At 49.9% G+C, this 25,036-nt stretch overlaps 1 protein-coding gene and 1 long non-coding RNA gene across 2 annotated transcripts in view; one reads left to right on the top strand and one right to left on the bottom strand.

The window, feature by feature from the left end:
* LOC140422612 (uncharacterized) overlaps positions 1–25,036 on the top strand; it is a 124,399-nt gene that overhangs the window by 79,284 nt on the left and 20,079 nt on the right. The window contains exon 3 of the mRNA XM_072507620.1: positions 13,122–14,073. Coding sequence (XP_072363721.1) covers positions 13,122–14,073 — 952 coding nt within the window. The remainder of the gene's footprint in view (positions 1–13,121; positions 14,074–25,036) is intronic.
* Positions 15,775–18,773, bottom strand: LOC140418423 (uncharacterized). Its single transcript, XR_011945028.1, has 2 exons — positions 18,434–18,773; positions 15,775–17,849 (listed from the first exon to the last, which is right to left on the bottom strand). It is a non-coding gene; the product is annotated as an uncharacterized lncRNA (long non-coding RNA).

The raw sequence follows: 25,036 nt of genomic DNA, 5'->3' as shown, positions 1-25,036 counted from the left end.
TGCAAACATGACTGACAAAGAAAATATTTCGAGTCACCGGGAAATACAAACCCCATTGTGCTCATGTGAGATTGAGCACAGTCAGCATTGAAATGAAATGGGAGAGTTTTACAGGTGGAGATTTGAGAATGATATTTTCATTATATTTGATTCCTTTTTGTTCTGTGTGTGAGACATTCTGGCGCCTTCATCCCGTTCGTCTTGAAGAAAGAGGGACGTCACGGGATCTGTACTGAGCCTTGTTTTTCTCATCTCCCCGAGTGGCTTTTCCTATTTCGCTATCATGAAGACAGATTTTTAAAAATTTGATTCTATTAAAATCTCTGCCATTTACTCCAATTCAGTCACAGAATCGCTTGTGTCTGTCTTTATGTGCATGTTTCAGACGATGATTAAACCTGCATCTGTCAACCTATTAAATTCTGTTGTGGACTGAATGAACGGCTAATATGTGAACTTTGTCAAAATGCAAAGTTTTATTGGAGCAATTCTATAGTGATAGGTTATACCCATCATGATAGATTGAGCAGGCTAGGGACGTTTCCTTTGGAAAAGTGAATGATTGAGGAATATAAACGTATAGAAGTGTTTTACAGGGTAGACAATTGGAAGATGTTGTCACTTGTATCAGGATGAAAATAAATATAACTTAGTAATACATCTAACGAGCAATTCTCTTTAACTAGACATTAAAATAGAAAATACTGGAAATACCCAGCATATCTGGCAACATCTGGGGATTGAGAAACAGTTGACCTTTCAGATCTGCGCTGATGCAGTGTAGTTCTGATGAAAGATCTTGGACATGAAATGTAAACCATGTCTCCCTCTCCACAGACACTACCAGATCTGCTGAGTATTTCGATTCTGGCTTGGGTCACTGTCTGTGCAGAGTCTGTACGTTCTCCCCGTGTCTGCATGGGTGTTGACCGAGTGCTCCGGTTTCCTCCCACAAGTCCCGAAAGATGTGCTTGTTAGGTGTATCCAAACAGGCACCGTAGTGTGGCGACTAGGAGATTTTCACATTAACTTCATTGCCGTGTTAATGTAAGCCTACTTGTGACACTAATAAAGATTATTATTAGATTATTATTTTTGTTGTTAATTCAGATTTCCATCATCTGTAGTATTTTTGCTTTTCTTTAACTGACAGTGCTAAGAATGTGGAACTCATTAGTAGAAGGGTTTAAAATCACTGACTGAGCTTCAATCTCAGGTGTAAAATCCCACCACAAAATTCTTTGGATTTGGATTTGTTTATTGTCACGTGTACTGAGGAACAGTGAAAAGTATTTTTCTAAGAGCAGCTGAAACAGATCATTTAGTACATTAAAGAAAATAAAATAAAAAGAAAATACATGAAAGGGCAACACAAGGTCCACAATTTAAATACATAGACACCGGCATCGGGTGAAGCATACAGGAGTAAAGGTTAGTGATAATGTTCGTGTTCAATTAGTTTTAAAATAGTAGTACGATTATAAAGTTGTAAAAAGATCTGTTTGGTAGAGCTCACAGAGAGTCGCCACGCTCCGGCGCCATCTTGGGTCCAAAATGAATGTGCCTCCAGGCGAATGTGGAAATGAATTCACTCGGTCATCCTATTTGCTGACATAACAGCTCAGTCACACTGGAGGAAGAATCAAAGAACCTACAGTTCAGCAGGAGGCTATTCGAGTCTGCACCAGCCCTTGGAAAGAGCACCCCAGTTAATCCCATGCTTTCACCCTATCCCGGTGACCCACCTAATCTTTTGTACACCAATTTATCACGGCCAATCCACCTAACCTCTACATCTTTGGACTGTGGGAGGAAACCGGAGCACCCGGAGGAAACCCACAGAGACACAGGGAGAAACTGAAGTCTTCCCACAGTTATCCGAGGCCGGAATTGAACCCGGGTCTTGGTGCTGTGAAGCAGCAGTGCTAGCCACTATGCCACCGTGCCGCCCATTTAGTATCATTCAGATACTTCACATGCACTTTGGTTGCTGTATCAATTAATTTAATAATGTGACATCTTGGCACGTGGCTCCAATGGAAATCAGATCGCAAAGCAACAAATTCGATTGATCAATATTGCGTTTTAATGGTTGGATAAAGACCCAGCATTCGACTTCCGGTTGCGGCGATGACTAGCTAAGCCGCACGTTTCGGCGGCTCCAGCTCCAACGGACCTTCGGGCTCTTTTAAGAGCCCCAACGGGAAATTTTCGCGTGACGAAACCCGGTGTGGGGTGAGTGAATAGGGAGTCCCCCCCCAACGAAAGAGGAAAATATTGGCGGCTGCAGCGCGAGGAATCCTCGACGATAGGGACAGAAAGGGAGAAGACACAAGATGGCGGCGGAGAAAGCCCAGGCGACATGGGGGCCCGAGCAAGACGAATTCTTGAGACGGTGTGTGGAGCTACTAAAGAGGGAGGTGATGACCCCGATGCGACAGGCAATTGAGGGACTCAAGGAGGCACAAAGGACCCAGGTGACAGAGCTCCGCATGGTGGAGCAGAAGGTGACGGATAATGAGGACGAGATCCTGGGCCTGGCGGTCAAAACACAGACGCACGAGGCGCTCCACAAAAAAGTGCATTGAAAGGATTGAGGCCCTAGAAAACAGAGTGCGAAGGAAGAACCTTCGGATACTGGGTCTCCCTGAGGGAGTGGAAGGAGCGGATTGCGGGGCTTATGTAAGCACGATGCTAAGCTCGTTGATGGGAGCTGAGGCCCCTGCGGGCCCCTTAGAGGTGGAGGGGGCCCATCGGATCCCGGCGAGAAGACCAAAAGCGGGAGAACCACCTAGGGCAACAATCGTGCGATTTCACCGCCTTAAAGATAGAGAAGAGGTCCTGAGATGGGCTAAGAAGGTACGGAGTAGCAGATGGGAGAATGCAGTGGTACGGGTGTACCAGGATTGGAGTGCGGATGTGGCAAGAAGGAGGGCGAGTTTTAACCGAGCCAAGGAGGTGTTACACAAAAAGAAGGTGAAGTTCAGGATGCTGCAGCCGGCACGACTATGGGTCACGTACCAGGAGAGACATCACTATTTCGAAACGGCGGAAGAAGCATGGAACTTTATTAAAGATGAGAAATTGGATCGGAACTGAGGGACTGATACTGTAGGGAATGTTATTGTCGATGTAAATAGAGAAGTAAATTGGGAAGGGGGGAGACACTAAGAAATGTGGGCGCCGGTGAGGGGGGGGAAAGAAGGGACATAGGCGGAGAATGAGGAATGGAAGTGGGAGGGGAAAGGGAGCTGCGCCACAAGAGGCTGGTCAGATATAGGGATGTTCCCACACCAGAAAGATAATGGCGGGAAGACAGGTGCAAGGCAGATGGGAGATCCCCACACGGGGGGGGGTCAAGGAGGGAGCAGGAGTAGCCGGGGTCAGTTGAAGTCAGCTGACTTGCGGAAGTAATATGGGGGGAGCAATCACGCTAGAAGGGGATCTAGCGGGGGAGGGGGGGATAACTGGGTTGCTGCTGCGGAAATCAAAGAGGAAATGGCTAAAGAATGGGTGGACGGGGATGGAATGCGATGCCTGGGGAGCAAGTGGGAGCGCGGAAGTGGGATACGGGGCTGGCCTAGAGAAGGTGATGGCTAGTCGACATGGGAAGGGGGCAGGTAGCCCCCTAGTGAGGCTGATCACGTGGAACGTGAGAGGCCTGAATGGACCGATTAAAAGGGCCCGAGTGCTCGCGCACTTGAAAGGACTAAGGGCAGACGTGGCTATGCTCCAGGAGACGCACCTGAAGGTGGCGGACCAAGTTGGGTTAAGGAAAGGATGGGTGGGACAGGTGTTCCACTCAGGGCTAGATGCAAAGAATAGAGGGGTGGCCATATTGGTGGGGAAACGGGTAGCATTTGAAGCAAGGAGCATTGTAGCAGATAGCGGAGGTAGATATGTAATGATGAGTGGCAGGCTGGAGGGAATGGAGGTCGTGCTGGTTAATGTATATGCCCCGAATTGGGACGATGCGGGATTTATGAGACGGATGTTGGGTCGTATACCGGACCTGGAGGTAGGAAACTTGATATTGGGAGGGGACTTAAACACCGTGCTGGACCCAGGGTTAGATAGATCCAGATCTAAGACCGGAAGAAGGCCGGCAGTGGCCAATGTGCTCAAGGGGTTTATGGACCAAATGGGGGGAGTGGATCCATGGTGATTTCTTAGACCGAGGGCCAGGGAGTTCTCCTTCTTCTCCCATGTCCATAAAGTGTACTCCCGGATAGATTTTTTTGTTCTGGGAAGGTCGTTGATCTCAAGGGTGGAAGAAGCTGAGTATTCAGCCATAGCGGTTTCGGACCATGCCCCACACTGGGTGGACATGGAACTAGGAGAGGAAAGGGAGCAGCGAGCACTCTGGCGATTAGATGTGGGATTGATGGCGGATGAGGGAGTGTGTGGAAGAGTGCGGGGATGTATTGAGAGGTACCTGGAGGCCAATGACGACGGGGAGGTCCGAGTGGGAGTGGTATGGGAAGCACTAAAAGCGGTGGTCAGAGGAGAGCTGATCTCCATTAGGGCCCACAAAGGGAAAACAGAGGCCAAGGAAAGGGAAAGATTACTGGGGGAGATTTTAAGGGTGGACAGGGAATTTGCGGAGACCCCGGAGGAGGGACTGTACAGGGAGAGAAGACGACTCCAGACGGAGTTCGACCTTTTGACCACCAGAAGGGCGGAGGTGCTGTGGAGGAAGACACAGGGGAGGAGGTATGAATATGGGGAAAAGGCTAGTCGCCTGCTGGCCCATCAGCTGCGAAGGAGGACAGCGGCGAGGGAGATAGGGGGAATTAGAGACGAAAAGGGAGCTACGGTGCGGAGAGCAGGGAAGATAAATGAGGTGTTCAAGACCTTTTATGAAGGACTGTATAGGTCCCAACCCCCGGAGGGAGAGGAGGGGATGCGGCAGTTCCTGGATCAATTGAGGTTCCCGAGGGTGGAGGAGCAGGAGGTGGAAGGCCTGGGGGCACCGGTTGGGGTGGACGAGGTTATTAAGGGGCTGGGGAATATGCAAGCAGGGAAGGCTCTGGGACCAGACGGGTTCCCGGTGGAATTTTATAGAAAATACGTGGACTTGTTGGCCCCGCTGTTGGTGAGGACGTTTAATGAGGCCAGGGAAGGAGGGACTTTACCCCCGACAATGTCGGAGGCGACGATATCGTTAATTCTGAAGCGGGATAAAGATCCGTTGCAGTGCGGGTCCTATAGACCTATTTCATTATTGAATGTGGACGCCAAATTGCTGGCAAAGGTACTGGCATCGAGGATAGAGGACTGTGTCCCGGGGGTGGTGCACGAAGATCGGACAGGGTTCGTAAAGGGGAGACAACTGAATGTCAATGTGCGATGACTATTAGGGGTGATAATGATGCCCCCAGTGGAGGGGGAGGCAGAGATAGTGGCGGCAATGGATGCAGAGAAGGCATTTGATAGGGTGGAGTGGGAGTACTTATGGGGGGTGCTAAGGAGGTTTGGGTTCAGGAACGGGTTTATTAGCTGGGTCAAACTCCTTTATGGGGCCCCAATGGCAAGTGTGGTCACGGGTCGGCAAAGATTGGAGTATTTCCGACTATATAGGGGAACAAGACAGGGATGCCCGCTATCTCCATTGTTGTTCGCGTTGGCAATTGAACCTCTGGCCATGGCATTGAGAGACTCCAGGAAATGGAGAGGGGTGATTAGAGGGGGAGAAGAACACCGAGTGTCGCTATACGCAGATGACCTACTGTTGTATGTGACGGACCCAGTGGGGGGGATGACAGAGGTCATGCAGATATTGAGGGAGTTCGGAGATTTCTCAGGATATAGGCTTAACATGGGGAAGAGTGAACTATTCGTGAGACACCCTGGGGACCAGAGTAGAGAGATAGAAGGCCTGCCTCTAAGGAAAGTGGAAAGAAACTTCCGATACCTGGGGATTCAGATCGCCAGGAGCTGGGGAACCTTACACAGACTTAATCTGACACGATTGGTAGAACAAATGCAGGAGGACTTCAAGAGGTGGGACACGCAGCCTCTGTCGTTGGCGGGCAGAGTGCAGGCAATTAAGATGATGGTCTTCCCGAGGTTCTTATTTGTATTTCAATGTCTCCCTATACTAATCACTAAGACCTTTTTTTAAAAAATAGACAGGAGCATCACGAGCTTTGTGTGGGCAGGGAAAGTCCCGAGGGTAAGGATGGGGTTCCTACAACATAGCAGAGACAGAGTAGGATTGGCGCTACCGAATTTGGGCGACTACTATTGGGCCGCCAATGTGGCGATGATTCGTAAATGGATGATGGAGGGAGAGGGAGCGGCATGGAAAAGACTGGAGAGAAAGTCCTAAAAAGGGACGAGCCTAGAGGCGCTGGTGACGGCGCCGCTACTGCTCTCACCAAAAAAGTTTACCACAAACCCAGTGGTGGCGGCAACATTGAATATTTGGGGACAATGGAGGCGACAGAGAGGTGCGCGGGGAGCCCTGGTGGGGTCCCCAATCAGGAACAACCACAGGTTTGCCCCAGGAAGGATGGATGGAGGATTTCAGAGCTGGCACCAGTTGGGAATTAGGAGGGTGGGAGATTTATTTATAAATGGGACGTTTGCGAGCTTGGGAGCATTGGAGGAAAAGTATAAGTTGCCCCGGGGAAACTTCCTTAGATATACACAGGTGAGGGCGTTCACAAGACAACTGGTGAGGGAATTTCCGCTGCTCCCGACACAGGGGATCCAGGACAGAGTGCTTTCGGAGGGGTGTATCGGGGAGGGCAAGGTGTCAGAGATATACCGAGAGATGAGGGAAGAGGGGGAGGAGTCGGTGGGCGAATTAAAAGGAAAGTGGGAAGAAGAGCTCGGGGAGGAGATAGAGGAGGGTATGTGGGCTGATGCCCGAAGCAGAGTAAATTCCTCTTCCTCGTGCGCCAGGCTTAGCCTGATTCAATTCAAGGTGCTACATAGAGCACACATAACGGGAGAAAGATTGAGCAGGTTCTTCGGAGTGGAGGACAAGTGTGGGAGGTGTGGCGGAAGCCCGGCAAACCACGCACATATGTTTTGGTCGTGCCCGGCACTGGAGGGGTATTGGAAGGGAGTGACGGGAGTGATTTCGAAGGTGGTGAAGGTCCGGGTCAAACCAGGCTGGGGGTTAGCTTTATTTGGAGTTGCGGATGAGCCGGGAGTGCAGGAGGCGAAAGAGGCCGACGTTGTGGCCTTTGCGTCCCTAGTAGCCCGGCGTAGAATTTTACTCATGTGGAAGGAAGCGAAACCCCCCGGATTGAAGGCCTGGGTAAACGATATGGCGGGGTTCATAAAACTGGAGCAGATGAAGTTTGCGCTGAGAGGATCGGCTCAAGGGTTCACCAGGCGGTGGCAACCATTCCTCGACTACCTAGGGGAGCGTTAGAGGGAAGACAGATGACCAGCAGCAGCAACCCAGGGGAGAGGGGGGGAGGGGGGGTGGAAAGTTTTATTTTATGTTAAATGATTAGTTTACCATGTTGGTTAGCCATTTGTTCACTGTTAAATTTTCTTTTTTGTTATGTTTGATGTGTAAGGGGAAAAAATTGTGATCGAAAAATTTTCAAGAAAATATATTTAAAAAAAAGACCCAGCATTCTCCGCGTGGAAGACTGTCCTATTCAGCCCGCAGGAGCTTCTTGCGCAGGCGCACCGCCAAGCTGTAAGTGGAGAATGCGCATGCGGTCTCTGACTGGGGCATGCGCAGTGCGGTACGTGTCTGGACTTGGGCGGCGAGGGGAAAAATGATCCGGTGAACTGAGTCACGGGGCCGCGAGGTGTGGGGGCAGAGACAGCGGAGTGGCTGGGAACGGGGTTTCATAAACACAGCATGAATGCCTCAAACCCCGAATAAGAAGCTCCTAATCCTGTTTTTGCCAAGGACGTTGTTGGGCTGTTCTGCATCACCGGCCCAGAATAACGGCAGCCATATTGCAGCAGGGCGCATGCGCAGCGCTCCCTGTCCTGTCAGCAGGAGGAGAGAATATTGTGACGACAGTGATGGGATTCTGGAAACTCCTTTTACAGGGGGTTAGAAGGAGAGGATTTACACAAAGCAAATTCAAACCAAGACAATTTTTATGTCTCCTCAATTTATATCTTAGACTAACAGTTGAAGGTCTTTGTAACTTTCTTTTTCAGGAAGTTAAAAGTGGAGCATTGATCGATGGGAAACTCAAACCAAGCATCACATTGTGATCTGACAGAGTCAGCGATACATCAGAACCTGAATATCAGCAGCATCTGAGTGTGCAAGGTAAAATGTTTGTCTGTGAGGGAAGATTTCAGGTCCCAGTGTGACTGGAAAACCCCGAGATTCAGAAACCCTGATTCGACCACACCTTGAAAACTCAACTCTGGGCAACAAACCTTAGGAGAATAGAATGGTCTCAGAGGGAGTGCAGAGCACAGATTTCCTTGAGTGATCATAGGATCACAGAACCCCTACAGTGCAGGGGGGGGGGGGGGGGGGAGGGGATTCGAATCCAGCACCAACCCTTCAAAATGAGCACTCTACCCATTTATGCTTCCTCCATCCACCCCACCCTATACGCATAACCCAGAACTTGAACTGCACATCCTTGGACCTTAAGAGGCAATTTAGCATAGCCAATCCACTAACCTGCACATCTTTGGATGGTGAGGAAACCGGAGCACCATGCAGACAAGGGGAGAATGTACAAACTCCAACAAAGGCTGGAATTGAACCCGGGTCCCTGACGCTGTGAGGCAGTAGTGCTAACCACTGTGCCACTGCTGAATCCCAAAGTTAAATTATACGATGAGATTACAGAAAGTAGTCATTGTGGCACAGCGGAGGCTATTCGGCCCATTGAGTCTGTGCTAGTTCGCAAGAGCAGTCCAGTCAGTCCCATTCCCCTGTTCCATCCCTCGATCCTCGCAGGTCTATTGCCATTAAATATTTATCCAATTGCCTTTTGAAAATATTCATCGTGTCCATTTCTGCCCTCCCCTCAGCCATAACTTTGGGGTCATTACCGTTGACTGTAAAATCATTCCCCTTCACATCTCCCTTATCTTTTACAAAACCTGAATATGTCCCCGAGTTCTTGTGCAACCAGTGAATGGGAACAAATTTTCTTTGTCTATTTTACTGAAACCCATCAGAATCTTCTACATCTGAATCAAATCTCCTCAACCCCCTCTGCCGGAACCATTCTGCAAAATCTCTTCTGCACCTTCTCAAGGACCTTCACATTCTTCCTGAAGAGTGGTGACCAAAAATGGACGCAATACTCAAATTGTGGCTTTATCAGAGCTTTATAAAGCAGTAAAACTTCTATTTTGTGCTCATTAACACCATTAATCAGCTCAAGAGTTAATTTAATAAAAGCAAAATACTGCAGGTTCTTGAAATCTGAGATAAAAACAGACAATTCTGGATAAACTCAGCAGCTCTGGCAGCATCTGTGAAGAGAGAATCAGAGTTTTTTAACATATTTCTTTATTCTCCTTTTTCGCAATTTCTCCCAAATTTACACCCATCAACAATAAACAATAATCAGTAACAAATATGTCAATCCCCATATCAATAACAACGATCCCATCCTCTCGCCAAACCCCAAACATTCGCCCACATGTTCACATAAACAACTGACAAAAAGGAATCCGGAATCCCCCATTAACACCCATCGCCCCACCCCCCCACCCAACCAACTAATGTTCAATGTTTTATAAAAAAATAAAAAAATTCTCCTTTTTCACATTTTCTCCCACATTTACACCCATCAACAATACACATTAATCAGCAACTAATGTTCAATGTTATCCAGTTCTTGGAAGTGCATAATGAATAATGTCCATGAATTGTCGAACCTCTATGTCCTTCCCCTCAGTTCAAACTTAACCTTCTCAAGTGTCAAGAATTACAACAGATCCCCCCGCCACGCCAGGGTGGAGAGGCTGCTCTCCAACCCATCAGGATCTGTCTTCGGGCGATCAACGAGGCGAAGGCTAAAACAAGTGCCTCCGCACCCGTTTCCAACCCTGGCCGGTCCAACACCCCAAATATGGCCTCCTACCCCAGGTCGCCATATTTGGGGTAGGAGGCCATATTTGGGGTGTTGGACCAGCCAGGGTTGGAAACTGATTATTGTGGATGGGTGTAAATTTGGGAGAAAATGCTAAATTCATTTTATTTCATTTTCATTTTAGCTGTATCAGCTCCAACCTCGTGCACAAGGTGGAGGCATTCACTCTCCGGAGCACCTCACACCAGAACCCCTCCTCCATATCCTCTCCCAACTCTTCCTCCTACTTTGCTTTGATCCCTTCCAGTGGTGCCTTCTCCTCTTCCAAAATAGCTCCGTAGACCGCTGACACTACCCCCTTCTTCAGTCCCCCTTTCGTCAGCACATCCTCCAGCAATGTGGAGGAGAGAGAATCAGAGTTAATTTTCAGATCTAAATGATCTTTCTACATAACTGCTTCGCTAACTACTCTCTGAATATATCCTGTCACTTCAGAGAGAAAAGCACTTAGAAACTCCAGTCCCCTGTGTCCCTGCACAATCTTTAGCACTCTGCCATTAATTATATCTTTCCCCTCCCTAACCCCTTTGCCACCTAATTATGAGGGTTGTAATCCTTGGAATTTAGAAGATTAAAAAGGAATTGATCAAAGTTTTCAGGATGTTAATTGGAATTGACAAGGTAGATATAGAGGAACCATTTCCACTGGTTGGGGAATCTCGCACGAGCAGACACATTCTAAACATAGAATCCGGTTCTGGCACCTTTTCAGGGAGAGAGTTCCAGATGCTGAAGCCTCTGTTGCTGCAGAAACTGCTGAACTCACTGCTGAGTTCTGAAGGTTGTAAAGTGTCGAATGGAAAGATGAGTTGCTGTTCCCCAAGCTCCCTTTGAGCTTCATTGGAACAGTTCAGGAGGCCAAGGGCAGAGAGGTCAGAGTGGGAGGGGGGCAGACAATTAAAATATGAAGCAATCATCCAGCGTGCAATTAATGCAGCCAAATCCTTGATAAAAGTCACACAGTATATCATCCTTCTTCTTGTGAAGTGATGAATCATTTCCACTTCCACCACCCTCCAGGGCTGTGAGATCCAGGTTATCACTCTGTGTAAAAAAAGGTCTTCTTCATATTCCCCGCTGCATCTCAGGCACTATCAGCTCATGTGAACAGCTTTTCTTTATCGACCTGATCTATGCCTGTATTAATTTTGTACACCTCCATCAATCTCCTCTCAATTTCATTTGCTCTGTGTAGAACAAGCCCAGTTTCTCCAACCTAACCTTGCCGCTAACTTCCCTCCTGGAACCATCCTGAATCTCCTCAGCACTCTGTAAGGATCCTCATATGCTTCATGAGGACTGGTGACCAGAACTGGATGTAATGTTGTGATCTAACCAGGACTTTATAATTTCTTGTTTTAGTGCTCAACACCTCTATTTATGCAGCTCAGACCCCTGATTTATTAACTACCTCCCGTTATAAGAAATAGTTCCCATGAATGCTTTAGTCATGACCCGTAATTATAAAGCGTCAATGATGACACAAGCTTTAAAATAGTTCCTGTAATATTTGTCCTGAATACCAGACACCTTCCCCCAAGTTCTGGAAAGGGAGGGTTAATAAAGCCAGGGACTGACAGTCTGCACAAACTTCGAATGTGACTCCAGACCCATTTGTAAAACTGAACAAATAAATCCCTGAATTTATTCCGACTCTTTTCTGTATCCCAGCTCCAGTAATTACTGACTGGGAAGGGACCAGAATGTCAGGAGGCTTCCCACTGCTGTCTTCTCGTGTGGAAGTGATCTATCAGATTAATGTGTTTATGCTGTGAGTATTCAGTACAATGCCTGAACCTCTGATTCTGCTTCCTGTCCACTATCCCCCTCATCCATGGATCTTCCCTTTTACCAACTGGAGAAAACGTTTGCCTGTTCACTGATTGATCTCGATGGCAGTGAGATTACCCAGAATTCCCAATCGGTCAGAAAGTCCCCTATTGGCGACTAATGGAACCCAGGGCGAGGACGCAGGGCTGTGCTGTATTCTGAGCATGCTCAGTGCAGCTGGTGGAGACGGACTGAAGGAGATCAGGCAGCTCAGGGAGGCGATTGTGACCACAGGAGAGGAACTGGAGCCGGGGGAGGGTCAGAATTAAATGAGCCCAGACGACTGTCGGACTGGCAATTACCACGATGTAGGTGAGAGAGCACAGAGGTGATGGTGAACAAGACCTGGTGTGAGTGAGGGCAGGAGCAGCTGAGCTTTGGATGACCTCCAGTTCCTGTGAAGTTGAATCTGGGAGATCAACAAGACCCACATTAGAATAGTCCAGTTTAGAGGAAACAAAAGGAATGGATGAGTTTCAGCAGCACATGAACTAAGACAGGGACACAACTGGACAATGTTACTGAGTGGAAATAGGCAGTGACAGTGATGTGTGGACAGGAACACAGCTTGGGGTGAAATATGCCAGAGATTGTGAACAGTCTGATTCAGCGTCAGACAGTTCCCAGGGAGGGACATGGAGTCGGCGGTGAGGGAGGGGAGTTTATAACTGGGCATGAAGACCATGGCTTTGTCCATCCAGTACTGTATGTCAGATAAGTCAGGATGGTGTGCGAGTTGGAGGGGAACTTGGAAATCATGGTGTTCACATATTCCTGCTACCCTGCTCCTACGAGGTGGTGGAGAATGGTTTGGGAGATTCTGTCAAAGTTCTGCTCATGTTCAAGATATATTAAATACTTGTTTCAATCATTCAGCCTCTACTACTCCCTTTCTCCTTCCTTCTCGCAGAGTGTCAGAGTTTGGTGTAGATTCAGACCAATTGGTAGGTTCCCTTCCCTGAAGGACATTAATGAACCAGTTGTGTATTCACAACAATCCAGCAGTTTTCATGGTCACATTTTCCTGGTGCCGGCCCCACAAATGACCCGATTCATTCAGCTCAATTTCACCACCTGCCTTTGTGTTTTTGTGGGTTCTGTCTCACTCCCTATTTTTCATTTTAAATCCGGTTCACAGGTCATTGGAAGAGGAGGATTTGCAGTCGGGAAACTTCATCACATCAGGATCAGCACCAGTTGCTCCATTTACCGTAACGTGAATGTCATCATACTTTGAACATGGAAGGAAACAGCACCATTCACAGTGGGGAGAAACCGTACACGTGTTCTGTGTGTGTGGACGAGGCTTCAGACAAACATCAGGCCTGTCGAGACACAAGCAAAGTCACACTGGGGAGAAACCGTGGAAATGTGGGGACTGTGGGAGGGGATTAATTTCCCCATCAGAGCTGGAACCACATCGACACAGTCACACTGGGGAGAAACCGTCTCCTGCTCCAAGTGTGGGGAGAGTTTTACTATTTCTGCCAACCTGCTGAGACACCAGAGGGTTCACACAGAGGAGAGACCATTTCAATGCTCAGACTGTGGGAAATGCTATAAAAGTTCCCAGGAACTGATGCTGCATCAACGTGTTCACACTGACGAGAGACCGTTCAGGTGCTCTCACTGCGGGACTGGCTTCAGGCGATCGACCCAACTCACTGTACACCAGAGGATTCACAGCGGGGAGAGGCCATTTATCTGCTCCAAGTGTGGAAGGGGATTCACTCAGTCATCTGACCTGCTGACGCACAAGAGAATTCACACTGGGGAGAAACCCTTCACCTGCTCCGTGTGTGGGAAGGGATTCACTACCTCATCCACCCTGCTGAGACACCACCGAGTTCACACAGACAAGAGACCTTTCAAATGTTCAGACTGTGGGAAGGGCTTTAAATGTTCCTGGGAACTGATGTACCATCAACGTGTTCACACTGACGAGAAGCCATTCAGATGCTCTCGCTGCGGGACTTGGTTCAGACAATCATCACAACTCACTGACCACCGCCGAATTCACACTGGCACAAGACCTTTCACCTGCTCCGAGTGTGGGAAGGGATTCACTCAGTCATCCAACCTGCTGACCCACCAGCGAGTTCACACTGGGGAGAGGCCGTTCACCTGCTCCCAGTGTGGGAACGCTTTCACAACCTCATCCAGCCTGCTGAGACATCAGCGAGTTCATAAATAACTACAGTGATTGGAATTTTCCGTTAATCACACCCAGGACTGAACCGTGTTCATTGGGGTCTGGTTCTGCTGATGGTAATGAACCAGTAATGATGCCCAGTTACAGGGATTCATATTCTGGCTAAAAGTGTTGGAACTTTTTAATATCTCTGACACAAGTTAGTTCCTTTTGAAGTTCTCTCGCTCTCCCCTGTCTCTTCCATCCTCACCTCCAACAAGATGTGTGAGGAGCTTGTGGAGCTTCTTTGTGACTGAGATTGAGTAAATCCGATCAGCTGCCTCTGCTGCTTCCCTCCCTTCCACAAGCCCACCGGACCAAACTGTCTCTAAATGTCATCCTTTCCCGAGCCCTGAACCCACATCTTTCTCTATTTTCTCTCCCATCTCCCCTCATGCCCTCTCAGAGCTCATCTTGTCCATGAGACCCAGCTCCTGCTCCATCGACCCTATTCCCACAAAACTGATCACCCAACTTCCCCATGTTCACTGACTTTGTTGAATCTATTCTCTATCAGGTACTGTCCCTCCCCTACTGCTGTCATTCTACCCTTGTCAAAAAGCAAACCCTTTACTCCACCATCCTTACAAATTACTGCCCCATCGCCAGCACCCCTCTCCTCTCCCAAATCCCGGTCTATTTTTCCCAGAACGCCACGTTTTAATCCCTCCAATCAGGTTTCTGCTTTGTCACCGTGCTGAATCATCTCTTATCAAAGTTACAAATGACATCTTCTGTGACTGTGACAAAGACAAACCTCCCCTCTGTCCTCAGCCTTTGACAAGGTCGACCACACCATTCTGCTCCGTCACCTCTCCACTGTCATCCAGCTGGGTGGGGCTGCTCTCTCCTGGTTCCATTCTTCTCCATCAGAGTTGGAGAATCACTTGTAATGTCTTCCTTTCCCACTTGCACAGTTACCTCTGCTGTTACCAAGGGATCCAGTCTTGTCTCCTCTTCTTTCTCGTCCACATGTTCCCACAATAACACCATCTGGACACAGTGTCAGTTGTCACAGTTACACTGACAGCTCCCAGCTCCACCTCCACCACCTCTCTCCACAATTGTTAAATTCTCAGCCTGTTTGTCTGATATCCAGTGGTGGATGGGCAGACATTCCCTCCAATTAAATATTGGGAAAACCAAAGTCATTGTTTTCATTCCCGAGCTCCCAGCTCCATTCCTCTCCCTGGTAACGTCTGACACTAAACCAGACCTGTTTGCACACCTCATGTTTGAATCCGAGATGCACTGCTGGCCCTTGTGTCTGTGTCCCAGGCTTTCTCAGTCAAAATTATTTCAAAACTTTCCCCACAGAGAGATCAATCATTTCCCCTTTCATAATCAGATACATGGAATAAGTCATTCTGAAAGATCTCAAGATTGTTACTTTGAATTTTTTGTCTGCAAATCCTCTCCCTCTAACTCCCAGTAAAAGGAGTTTAGAGGTTTTCGGTGTAAATGCAGGATAGAAATTCAGGACCATTCTAGTTTCTATGGTGCATTCTCCCAAATCTATGAATCTCAGTCCCACACACACCTCCACCTCTCTGCTCATTGTTCCAGTTTCAGTCTCCAGTCTCCTCCTGATTCTTTTCCCCTCTCCAGATTCTCTCTCCTCCTGTCCTTAAACTGGTGACTCAGACTGTGGCTCAATCCCACTCCTTCATTCTAACAAATAACCCAGCTCACAACAACTAATCATCTTTAACAACTTTATTAGTAATTTCTAATATTGGGAAAGAATCACCTTTTCCCAATTGTGGAGAACAGAAATCCAGCGGGCAGCTCAGAACTTCCTCCTCCCAGGAATGTTTTAACAAGCTGCATGTATCTGAGTTACATTTATACAGACTCACTCAGTCAGTGATCAGATCTCACTGAACTATGACACAAACTGTGTGTACCTGAGTTATATTAATACAGATTCACTCACTCAAGTGATCAGATCTCACTGAACTATGACACAAGCTGTGTGTATCTGAGTTACATTTATACAGACTCACTCAGTAAGTGATAAGATCTCACTGAGCTACAACAGTTCTATTTATAATTAGTTGTTAACATAATAAAATGTCTCAAGCAGTTTCACAGGAACATGAGGACATATTGGGTCAGATGACCAAAGAGTTGGTCAAAGACTTCAGTTATAAAGAGAGTTTTAAAGGTGGAAAATTAAGTGGAAAAGTGGGGAGGTTTAGGGATGAAATTCCAGTGATTAGGGTCCAGGCAGCTAACAGCCCCCAGTTGGAATGTGAGTAAAATCAGGGATGAAGGACATCCGGAATGATGCTCCATGTACGTGGGCTTCATAGCCCAGGCTCAAGACCCAAATCTAAACTTTGGGACAGAGTTTGACCATCCCTGGTCTCAGAGAAATACAATTCCCCGATAAACATCTTGTAAGATCTTGGTTTATTGAAAACATAAAAAGTTCGGACCAGTTGAGTCCTCCTGTGCACTCGATGGGGATTGACTTTAACAGATTTAAAATTCTCTGGATCTCAGGGTCACTTCAAGAATATGTTTCAGTCGAGATTTAAATATTGAAAAACTGAGTAGAAATGGGGACAGACAGCAGCTCAATCATTTCAAAGTGAGAAATGAATGGTCTCTGTTTCAGGGGGGACTCCTTCAGAATGAACACTTCCCACCAGCAGCACCAACCCCCCTCCCCCTCCCTGTTCACTGAACATTCCTTCACCCACTCATCCTCCCATTGCACATCCACCCAATGGCCCCCAGCCTGGATTCACATTCAGCATGAACTCAGTGAAAGGCTGAGCTGGCCCCGGGATGTAAGAACGGACAAGAGCTGGAAGTGGTTCCAGTCAATACAGTTTGTGCATCATTATTAAATAAAGAAATGTCATATCTTGTCAAACCCCCATTTCAGACACTTGGTGAATTACAATTTGGAGCCCAGACCCTTCCTGTTGCTTCTACTTGGCGGATCATAGAATTTACAGTGCAGAAGGAGGCCATTTGGCCCATCGAGTCTGCACCAGCTCTTGGAAAGAGCACCCTACCCAAGCCCACACCTCCACCCTCTCCCCATAACCCAGTAACCCCACCCAACACTAAGGGCAATTTAGCATGGCCAGTCCACCTAACCTGTACATCTTTGGACTGTGGGAGGAAACCGGAGTACTCGGAGGAAACCCACGCACACACGGGGAGAACGTGCAGACTCTGCACAGACAGTGATCCAAGCCAGGAATTGAACCTAGGACACTGGAGCTGTGAAGCAATTGTGCTAACCACCATGCTACCGTGCTGCCCTGTGTGGTTTCAGCAGAGGTAGAGACAGGCTGCTCACATCCCTGCTCGCACTGCCCAGAGGCTTGTCACAGAATCATAGAATTTACAGTGCAGAAGGAGGCCATTCAGCCCATCGAGTCTGCACCGGCCCTTGGAAAGAGCACCCTACTCAATCCCCACACCTGCACCCTATCCCCATTATCCCCATAACCCAACCTAACCTTTTTGGACACTAAGGGCAATTTAGAATGGCCAATCCACCTGACCTGCACATCATTGGAGGGTCTCCACCCACTGGCTTTCAGAGCTCCGGAGGGTCCTGGGACAGACTGACCCATCTGTACCTGTGCCAGGCAGATTCAGCTGGAGACGGGGCAGCGTGTTGGATACTGCCTGTGGGTTTGGGGACAATGGGTCTAAGGTGGGAGCCCTTTGCTGGAGATCAGTGACGTGTTGACAGTATCTGTCATCCTGTTCAAGGCAGCAGACATCTCCTGCACGGCCGAGGTCATGACCTACACCGACCCATTTCAGAGCCGTGCTTGAAGCTCCATGGAGGCAGCCACTCTCTCCATGACAGACAGTCTCTGGAACCTCCTCCAGCCCTACAACCCTCCACGCTCCCTCACTCCTCCAATTAGGGGAGAAGGTGGCATCGTGGTAATGTCACTGGATTAGTGATCCAGAGGCCCAGGCTAATGCTCTGGAGACACGGATTCAAATCCCAAATCCAATGAATAAACCTGGAACTCTAAAGTTAGTCTCAGCGGCCGTGACAACTATCATCGATTGTTGGGAAAACCCATCTGGTTCACTCATGCCCTTTAGGGAGGGAAATCTGCCGCCTTACCTGGTCTGGCCTCCATGTGACTCCAGACCCACAGCAATGTGATTGACTCTAGTGCCGAGCAGGCCACTCAGTTGAAGGGCAATTAGGGATGGGTAACAAATCCCGGCCTTTGCAGTGACGTCCACATCCCATAAAACAATCAAAGAAAAAATCCTCACCCCCTTCAGCTCATCGACTTGCTTCACTCCACCATTGGCAGAGGTGCCTTCACCTACCGAGGTCCTAAGGGCTGGAAACCCCTCACTAAACCTGTCTCCTTACCTTTTCCACCCAGCTTCTGACCCTCTGTGAAGGGTCTCCGACATTTTAAGCTGTTGATGGGTAAATGCCAGTTGTTGTTGTCGCTGCCTCATATTGGAAAACTCAGGAATGTCACAAAAACACTCGGAAACTTCAGATGGAAGATTCGCAGCTGGAAACTTCACCTTCAGACAGCTTTACACCAATCTCTGATTGGACAGCACATTTTGTAAAAACATTCACCATCTAATAATGTTCATAAATGTTTAGTGAGGGGTTTCCAGCCCTCAGGACCTCGGTAGGTGAAAGTGCCTCTGCCAATGGTGGAGTGAAGCAAGTCGAGGAGCTGAAGGGGGTGAGGATTTTTTCTTTGATTGTTTTATGGGATGTGGACGTCACTGCAAAGGCCGTGATTTGTTACCCATCCCTAATTGCCCTTCAACTGAGTTGCCTGCTCGGCACTAGAGTCAACCACATTGCTGTGGGTCTGGAGTCACATGTAGGCCAGACCAGGTAAGGCGGCAGATTTCCCTCCCTAAAGGGCATGAGTGAACCAGATGGGTTTTCCCAACAATCGATGATAATTGTCACGGCCGCTGAGACCAACTTTAGAATTTAGATTTTCTGCTTATTTCTAATACGATAAGGGGGCAGCACGGTAGCATTGTGGATAGCACAATTGCTTCACAGCTCCAGGGTCCCAGGTTCGATTCCGGCTTGGGTCACTGTCTGTGCGGAGTCTGCACATCCTCCCCGTGTGTGCGTGGGTTTCCTCCGGGTGCTCCGGTTTCCTCCACAGTCCAAAGATGTGCAGGTTAGGTGGATTGGCCATGATAAATTGCCCTTAGTGTCCAAAATTGCCCTTAGTGTTGGGTGGGGTTACTGGGTTATGGGGATAGGGTGGAGGTGTTGACCTTGGGTAGGTTTCTCTTTCCAAGAGCCGGTGTAGACTCGATGGGCCAAATGGCCTCCTTCTGCACTGTAAATTCTATGATAAAATGTCAGAAATTCATTGACTGTGACTAGAATGAGCTCTCTCTGGCTCTCAGTAACAAAGCTTCCACAGCAGCTTGCTGGGTGACACACACAGCACAGGCCTGTTCTCTCTGTCACAAACCCTGAAACCAGATTTCTAAACTGGAGAAGGTTGGATCTGACGACCCAAATATAAACCAACTGTCTGAGTAAAGGTTAAAACGGTTCGACAGGAAAATCACTTTGGACAGGAAAGATTTTCAAAGTGATCGGTGCTGGATTCAGACTAACACCAAACACTCTGACTGGATCCAGAGGAAGGAGAACACAAGAGACTCCAGCCCCGGAGATCAGCTCCATCTGTCCGAGTGTCTGATCCGGGATCAGTAAACCATTCCGAGGAGACTGTCACCTCCAGCCCCGGAGATCAGCTCCATCTGTCCCAGTGTCTGATCCGGGATCAGTAAACCATTCCGAGGAGACCGACACCTCCAGCCCCGGAGATCAGCTCCATCTGTCCCAGTGTCTGATCCGGGATCAGTAAACCATTCTGAGGAGACTGTCACCTCCAGCCTCGGAGATCAGCTCCATCTGTCCCAGTGTCTGACCCGGGATCAGTAAACTATTCCGAGGAGAACGTCACCTCCAGCCCCGGAGATCAGCTCCATCTGTCCGAGTGTCTGATCCGGGATCAGTAAACCATTCCGAGGAGACTGTCACCTCCAGCCCCGGAGACCAGCTCCATCTGTCCCAGTGTCTGACCCGGGATCAGTAAACTATTCCGAGGAGACTGTCACCTCCAGCTCCATCTGTCCCAGTGTCTGATCCGGGATCAGTAAACTATTCCGAGGAGATTGTCACCTCCAGCCCCGGAGATCAGCTCCATCTGTCCCAGTGTCTGACCCGGGATCAGTAAACTATTCCGAGGAGACTGTCACCTCCAGCCCCGGAGACCAGCTCCATCTGTCCGAGTGTCTGATCCGGGATCAGTAAACCATTCCGAGGAGACTGTCACCTCCAGCCCCGGAGATCAGCTCCATCTGTCCGAGTGTCTGATCCGGGATCAGTAAACCATTCCGAGGAGACTGTCACCTCCAGCCCCGGAGACCAGCTCCACCTGTCCCAGTGTCTGACCCGGGATCAGTAAACTATTCCGAGGAGACTGTCAGCTCCAGCCCCGGAGACCAGCTCCATCTGTCCGAGTGTCTGACCCGGGATCAGTAAACTATTCCGAGGAGGCTGTCACCTCCAGCCCCGGAGATCAGCTCCATCTGTCCGAGTGTCTGATCCGGGATCAGTAAACCATTCAGAGGAGATTGTCACCTCCAGACCCGGAGATCAGCTCCATCTGTCCGAGTGTCTGATCCGGGATCAGTAAACCATTCCGAGGAGATTGTCACCTCCAGACCCGGAGGTCAGCTCCATCTGACCGAGTGTCTGATCCGGGATCAGTAAACTATTCCGAGGAGAACGTCACTTCCAGCCCCGGAGATCAGCTCCATCTGTCCGAGTGTCTGATCCGGGATCAGTAAACTATTCCGAGGAGACTGTCACCTCCAGCCCCGGAGATCGGCTCCCTCTGTCAGAGTGTCTGATCCGGGATCAGTAAAGCATTCCGAGGAGACTGTCACCTCCAGCTCCATCTGTCCGAGTGTCTGATCCAGGATCAGTAAACCATTATGAGGAGACTGTCACCTCTGGCTGGAGATCAGCTCCATCTGTCCGAGTGTCTGATCCGGGATAAGTAAACCATTCCGAGGAGACTGTCACCTCCAGCCCCGGAGATCAGCTCCATCTGTCCGAGTGTCTGATCCGGGATCAGTAAACAATTCCAAGGAGACTGTCACCTCCAGCCCCGGAGATCAGCTCCATCTGTCCGAGTGTCTGATCCGGGATCAGTAAACTATTCCAGGGAGACTGTCACCTCCAGCCCCGGAGATCGGCTCCATCTGTCCGAGTGTCTGATCCAGGACCAGTAAACCATTCCGAGGAGACTGTCACCTCCAGCCCCGGAGATCAGCTCCATCTGTCCGAGTGTCTGACCCGGGATCAGTAAACTATTCCGAGGAGACTGTCACCTCCAGCTCCATCTGTCCGAGTGTCTGATCTGGGATCAGTAAACCATTCCGAGGAGATTGTCACCTCCAGACCCGGAGATCAGCTCCATCTGTCCGAGTGTCTGACCCGGGATCAGTAAACCATTCCGAGGAGACTGTCACCTCCAGCCCCGGAGATCAGCTCCATCTGTCCCAGTGTCTGATCCGGGATCAGTAAACCATTCCGAGGAGATTGTCACCTCCAGCCTCGGAGATCAGCTCCATCTGTCCCAGTGTCTGACCCGGGATCAATAAACCATTCCGAGGAGACTGTCACCTCCAGCCCCGGAGACCAGCTCCATCTGTCCGAGTGTCTGACCCGGGATCAGTAAACTATTCCGAGGAGACTGTCACCTCCAGCTCCATCTGTCCCAGTGTCTGATCCGGGATCAGTAAACCATTCCGAGGAGATTGTCACCTCCAGCCCCGGAGATCAGCTCCATCTGTCCGAGTGTCTGATCCGGGATCAGTAAACCATTCCGAGGAGACTGTCACCTCCAGCCCCGGAGATCAGCTCCATCTGTCCGAGTGTCTGATCCGGGATCAGTAAACCATTCCGAGGAGACTGTCACCTCCAGCCCCGGAGACCAGCTCCATCTGTCCCAGTGTCTGACCCGGGATCAGTAAACTATTCCGAGGAGACTGTCACCTCCAGCCCCGGAGACCAGCTCCATCTGTCCGAGTGTCTGATCCGGGATCAGTAAACCATTCCGAGGAGACTGTCACCTCCAGCCCCGGAGATCAGCTCCATCTGTCCGAGTGTCTGATCCGGGATCAGTAAACCATTCCGAGGAGACTGTCACCTCCAGCTCCATCTGTCCGAGTGTCTGATCTGGGATCAGTAAACCATTCCGAGGAGATTGTCACCTCCAGACCCGGAGATCAGCTCCATCTGTCCGAGTGTCTGATCCAGGACCAGTAAACCATTCCGAGGAGACTGTCACCTCCAGCTCCATCTGTCCGAGTGTCTGATCTGGGATCAGTAAACTATTCCGAGGAGACTGTCACCTCCAGCCCCGGAGACCAGCTCCATCTGTCCGAGTGTCTGACCCGGGATCAGTAAACCATTCCGAGGAGACTGTCACCTCCAGCCCCGGAGATCAGCTCCATCTGTCCCAGTGTCTGATCCGGGATCAGTAAACCATTCCGAGGAGATTGTCACCTCCAGCCTCGGAGATCAGCTCCGTCTGTCCCAGTGTCTGACCCGGGATCAATAAACCATTCCGAGGAGACTGTCACCTCCAGCCCCGGAGACCAGCTCCATCTGTCCCAGTGTCTGACCCGGGATCAGTAAACTATTCCGAGGAGACTGTCACCTCCAGCCCCGGAGACCAGCTCCATCTGTCCGAGTGTCTGACCCGGGATCAGTAAACTATTCCGAGGAGACTGTCACCTCCAGCTCCATCTGTCCCAGTGTCTGATCCGGGATCAGTAAACCATTCCGAGGAGATTGTCACCTCCAGCCCCGGAGATCAGCTCCATCTGTCCCAGTGTCTGACCCGGGATCAGTAAACTATTCCGAGGAGACTGTCACCTCCAGCCCCGGAGACCAGCTCCATCTGTCCGAGTGTCTGATCCGGGATCAGTAAACCATTCCGAGGAGACTGTCACCTCCAGCCCCGGAGATCAGCTCCATCTGTCCGAGTGTCTGATCCGGGATCAGTAAACCATTCCGAGGAGACTGTCACCTCCAGCCCCGGAGACCAGCTCCATCTGTCCCAGTGTCTGACCCGGGATCAGTAAACTATTCCGAGGAGACTGTCACCTCCAGCCCCGGAGACCAGCTCCATCTGTCCGAGTGTCTGACCCGGGATCAGTAAACTATTCCGAGGAGACTGTCAGCTCCAGCCCCGGAGACCAGCTCCATCTGTCCGAGTGTCTGACCCGGGATCAGTAAACTATTCCGAGGAGACTGTCACCTCCAGCCCCGGAGATCAGCTCCATCTGTCCGAGTGTCTGATCCGGGATCAGTAAACCATTCCGAGGAGATTGTCACCTCCAGACCCGGAGATCAGCTCCATCTGTCCGAGTGTCTGATCCGGGATCAGTAAACCATTCCGAGGAGATTGTCACCTCCAGACCCGGAGGTCAGCTCCATCTGTCCGAGTGTCTGATCCGGGATCAGTAAACTATTCCGAGGAGAACGTCACTTCCAGTCCCGGAGATCAGCTCCATCTGTCCGAGTGTCTGATCCGGGATCAGTAAACTATTCTGAGGAGACTGTCACCTCCAGCCCCGGAGATCGGCTCCCTCTGTCCGAGTGTCTGATCCGGGATCAGTAAAGCATTCCGAGGAGACTGTCACCTCCAGCTCCATCTGTCCGAGTGTCTGATCCGGGATCAGTAAACCATTATGAGGAGACTGTCACCTCTGGCTGGAGATCAGCTCCATCTGTCCGAGTGTCTGATCCGGGATAAGTAAACCATTCCGAGGAGACTGTCACCTCCAGCCCCGTAGATCAGCTCCATCTGTCCGAGTGTATGATCCGGGATCAGTAAACAATTCCAAGGAGACTGTCACCTCCAGCCCCGGAGATCAGCTCCATCTGTCCGAGGGTCTGATCCAGGACCAGTAAACCATTCCGAGGAGACTGTCACCTCCAGCTCCATCTGTCCGAGTGTCTGATCTGGGATCAGTAAACCATTCCGAGGAGATTGTCACCTCCAGACCCGGAGATCAGCTCCATCTGTCCGAGTGATTGATCCGGGATCAGTAAACCATTCCGAGGAGACTGTCACCTCCAGCCCCGGAGATCAGCTCCATCTGTCCCAGTGTCTGATCCGGGATCAGTAAACCATTCCGAGGAGATTGTCACCTCCAGCCTCGGAGATCAGCTCCATCTGTCCCAGTGTCTGACCCGGGATCAATAAACCATTCCGAGGAGACTGTCACCTCCAGCCCCGGAGACCAGCTCCATCTGTCCCAGTGTCTGACCCGGGATCAGTAAACTATTCCGAGGAGACTGTCACCTCCAGCCCCGGAGACCAGCTCCATCTGTCCGAGTGTCTGACCCGGGATCAGTAAACTATTCCGAGGAGACTGTCACCTCCAGCTCCATCTGTCCCAGTGTCTGATCCGGGATCAGTAAACCATTCCGAGGAGATTGTCACCTCCAGCCCCGGAGATCAGCTCCATCTGTCCCAGTGTCTGACCCGGGATCAGTAAACTATTCCGAGGAGACTGTCACCTCCAGCCCCGGAGACCAGCTCCATCTGTCCGAGTGTCTGATCCGGGATCAGTAAACCATTCCGAGGAGACTGTCACCTCCAGCCCCGGAGATCAGCTCCATCTGTCCGAGTGTCTGATCCGGGATCAGTAAACTATTCCGAGGAGAACGTCACCTCCAGCCCCGGAGATCAGCTCCATCTGTCCGAGTGTCTGATCCGGGATCAGTAAACTATTCCGAGGAGACTGTCACCTCCAGCCCCGGAGATCAGCTCCATCTGTCCGAGTGTCTGATCCGGGATCAGTAAACTATTCCGAGGAGAACGTCACCTCCAGCCCCGGAGATCAGCTCCATCTGTCCGAGTGTCTGATCCGG

The sequence above is a fragment of the Scyliorhinus torazame genome, chromosome 5 (genome assembly GCF_047496885.1).
Source record: "Scyliorhinus torazame isolate Kashiwa2021f chromosome 5, sScyTor2.1, whole genome shotgun sequence".
NCBI lineage: Eukaryota > Metazoa > Chordata > Chondrichthyes > Carcharhiniformes > Scyliorhinidae > Scyliorhinus > Scyliorhinus torazame.
Note: the sequence above shows the minus strand (reverse complement) of the source record. Positions and strands in the feature narration are given on the sequence as shown.